This window comes from Phragmites australis, chromosome 21 (genome assembly GCF_958298935.1).
Source record: "Phragmites australis chromosome 21, lpPhrAust1.1, whole genome shotgun sequence".
Classification (NCBI taxonomy): Eukaryota; Viridiplantae; Streptophyta; class Magnoliopsida; order Poales; family Poaceae; genus Phragmites; species Phragmites australis.
In genome coordinates this window covers 13,189,205-13,191,992 of record NC_084941.1, presented here as the reverse complement: position 1 = coordinate 13,191,992, position 2,788 = coordinate 13,189,205, and the positions used below count along the sequence as shown (strand labels likewise).

General features: G+C 45.1%; 1 protein-coding gene across 1 annotated transcript; it reads right to left on the bottom strand.

The window, feature by feature from the left end:
* Positions 1 to 265: 265 nt before the first annotated feature.
* LOC133904158 (probable calcium-binding protein CML8) lies at positions 266 to 2,540 on the bottom strand. Its single transcript, XM_062345668.1, has 7 exons — positions 2,334 to 2,540; positions 1,400 to 1,526; positions 1,268 to 1,304; positions 1,135 to 1,162; positions 860 to 1,012; positions 676 to 778; positions 266 to 565 (listed from the first exon to the last, which is right to left on the bottom strand). Exons 1-7 carry the CDS (start codon positions 2,334 to 2,336, stop codon positions 495 to 497), a joined length of 522 nt encoding a protein of 173 aa, XP_062201652.1. The 5' UTR covers positions 2,337 to 2,540; the 3' UTR covers positions 266 to 494.
* Positions 2,541 to 2,788: the final 248 nt, after the last annotated feature.

Sequence of the window (2,788 nt, the reverse complement as noted above, 5' to 3'; positions counted from 1 at the left end):
ATATATGTATCATTGTATACATGCATTGAGAGAGAGATGGAGAGATCGGGGAGTGAGAGGGAGTATAGAGAGGACAGAGAGAGGGAGGAGGGGAGGGAGGAGAGGCAAAACACTATCGGCTGAATCCTTCAGCCTGCAGTGATTTCAAGTTTATCATTACCGGCTGAAGGATTTAGCCGGTGGTGATACCTTGGGTATCACTGCTGGCTGAATTCTTGAACCAGCAGTGATAATACCCTTCATTGTCGGTCCACCAAACCGATAGTGATAGTTCACAACTATCACTACTCGTTACCTGCTGCTGGCTCTAAAACTGACAATAAAAGTGGTTTTAGAGCCAACAATATAAAGGTTTTCTGTAGTTGTGGTACATGCTACTAGTAATGTCGCCGACCTAAGAAGTCGACCCAACTATTATTCGTTCTATGATTCACACATCAGTTATTATACTTATATGCCTTGTGCAATTATTCCCCCATCGGTTCGGTGCTTGGCTAAAACCTGGACCCAAAGCTCGTCCGCTTCATCATCTTCATGAACTCCTCCTGGTCGATCTCGCCATCACCTGCACTCGTTCATCCGTACAGTCAAAACCATAGTTAAAAGCAATCGACTTCTCAGGAAAAACAAATCAAAAGTCCAGCCCGGAGCTAGCATGGCAGGCAGGTTGCTCACCGTTCTCGTCGGCGGCCTCTATCATCTCCCTGACCTCGTCCAGCGTGAAGCGCTCGCCGGTCTCGATGGCCAGCCGCTGGATGTCGACGTCGGAGATCTTCCCCTGCGGGAGAGCACGGCGGATGATCAATCGATAGGCCATTCGCTTATCACAACACGTTTGCAAGGCATACTGTGCTACTACATTGCCGTCCTGGTCGATGATGCGGAAGGCCTTGTGGAGCTCGTCCCGGGCGTCCCGCTCGCCCATCTTGTCCGTCATCATGTGCTCGAACTCGTCCAAGTCGATCGTGCCGCTACCGTCCTTGTCCACCTCCGCGATCATCTGGTTGATTTGCTGCGACCACCACAACCATCAAGTGTTCCATCATTGTCAGTCTGCCAGTCAACTTCAAGAACCACCTGTTCGGATTTCTCAAGGAGACAGCGGGGTTCATAAATCAGAGTAGAGCTAGATACCTCCGGTGTCATCTCGAAACCCAAGGCTCTGCAATGAACAAGAACATGTCCATCAGCTACTCAAAAACTGTTGTCGGTCACAGACTCACAGGTGAACTGGAAGCGAGTGCGTTACAGGATCAATAAAGCACACCTCATTGCAACGTTCAGCTCCCTTGGATCGATGCTCCCTGGATTCAGAAGAGGCAACAGTAAGCGACACTTGCCATATGTGAGTTCTGTTTCCAATAGGGTAATCAGAATTCAGTAAGGAGAGGGATTATACCAGAGCCATCGGTGTCGAAGAGATCGAACGCTTCCTTGATCTCCTTTCGCTTCTGCGCCGTCAGCGGCTTGCGGCGGCCTTTGTCTTTCCGGTAGCCAGAGCCGGAGGAAGGCCTGTAAGTGCTCGCCTGCACCACAAATTCACATTTCAGCGAGGCTATTCAGAGAAACACTTACTCATATGTTTTCGTATGGAACAATCAGTTTTATAGCATCTTTCTAGTACCCTTTTTTACTATAATTGGAAATCGATCACAGGAACAGCAAATTGGCTCAAAGATCTGTTATACTGTAACCTAGAAAATAGTTTTCTAGACATTTTCTTTAGACATAAAGTGTTTCCAAACCTAGGAAATAGGTAAATTCGGATGTAGTTCAGTATCTATCCATGTGCAGAATAACTGGCTTTTGCCATGATATGACAATTTTTTACTCAAAACTATGCCACTCGATTGCGGTTTGTCTGAGCAGGCTTTACTACAAAGAAATTGCTTCCCCTCTATCCACTCTGCTCTGTGGAGTCGACTTCTTCAGGTTCAACCAATGACCAAGTGAACTAAACCTAAAAATTTTGTTAAATGTTGTAGGGGTACTTATGTTTTGAACCAAACTTACATGACTACCTAAAATCAATTGTCTCTAGGGTACTCAGCTGACGTTAATTAGGTTTCTCCATTGAGGTCAAATTAAGCTAATTGAGCTTAAATGAACACAAGCAGAGCCAGGTGGCAAAAGCAATCAAGAACTCGCAGCATCCAGGTCTTCCAATGAAACTTTAAACCGATGAATAATTCAATAGATTCCCCTGAACTACTGATAAGATTATTCCGGCAATTAACTGGCTAAAGATAAGCAAAACCCGAACTAGAACAAAACAAATTCCAAGAATTCAGCAAACATAGCAACCATCAGGTTGTCTGCAGATAGTTGCGTACCATTTGGAGACAACCAGCGTTGATCCTCAGCGACGATGATCAAGCTGAACAGGAGTATTTCTGCTCCTCGCTCTCAATTATTCAGCCTGCTGGCAGTTTATTGCCACAGTTCTCTTTCTTGAAGCAAGTGGAAGAAGAAGAAAGGTGAAGAAGAGAAAGGAGAGAAAGCGATAGAAAGGGCACGGCTTGAAGGAAGCGGAGCTGAGCACGTCACTCACCAATCAGTCGTCGCAGGACTAGCACCCTCTGACCAAAAACAAATTGCTGTGGCTTTGTGGACTCTTAACATGCAATTTAGACCCTAAACATTTGATATATAGTAAACTATGACAAACTGTAAAGACTTAGAAGGAAAATTTCCAAAGCACATCTGCAATTTTTTCTTTTCTTCAGCAGTTTCTGACTTGCAGCTTTGGGGATTTGTCAAAAAAAAAAAAAAACCTATGACCAACATC

Coding starts and splice junctions, on each gene's coding strand:
- LOC133904158 (XM_062345668.1), bottom strand. Junction 779..859: donor TCATCGACCAGGACGGCAAT/GTAGTAGCACAG, acceptor GCTCTCCCGCAG/GGGAAGATCTCCGACGTCGA. Junction 566..675: donor AGAGGCCGCCGACGAGAACG/GTGAGCAACCTG, acceptor GAACGAGTGCAG/GTGATGGCGAGATCGACCAG.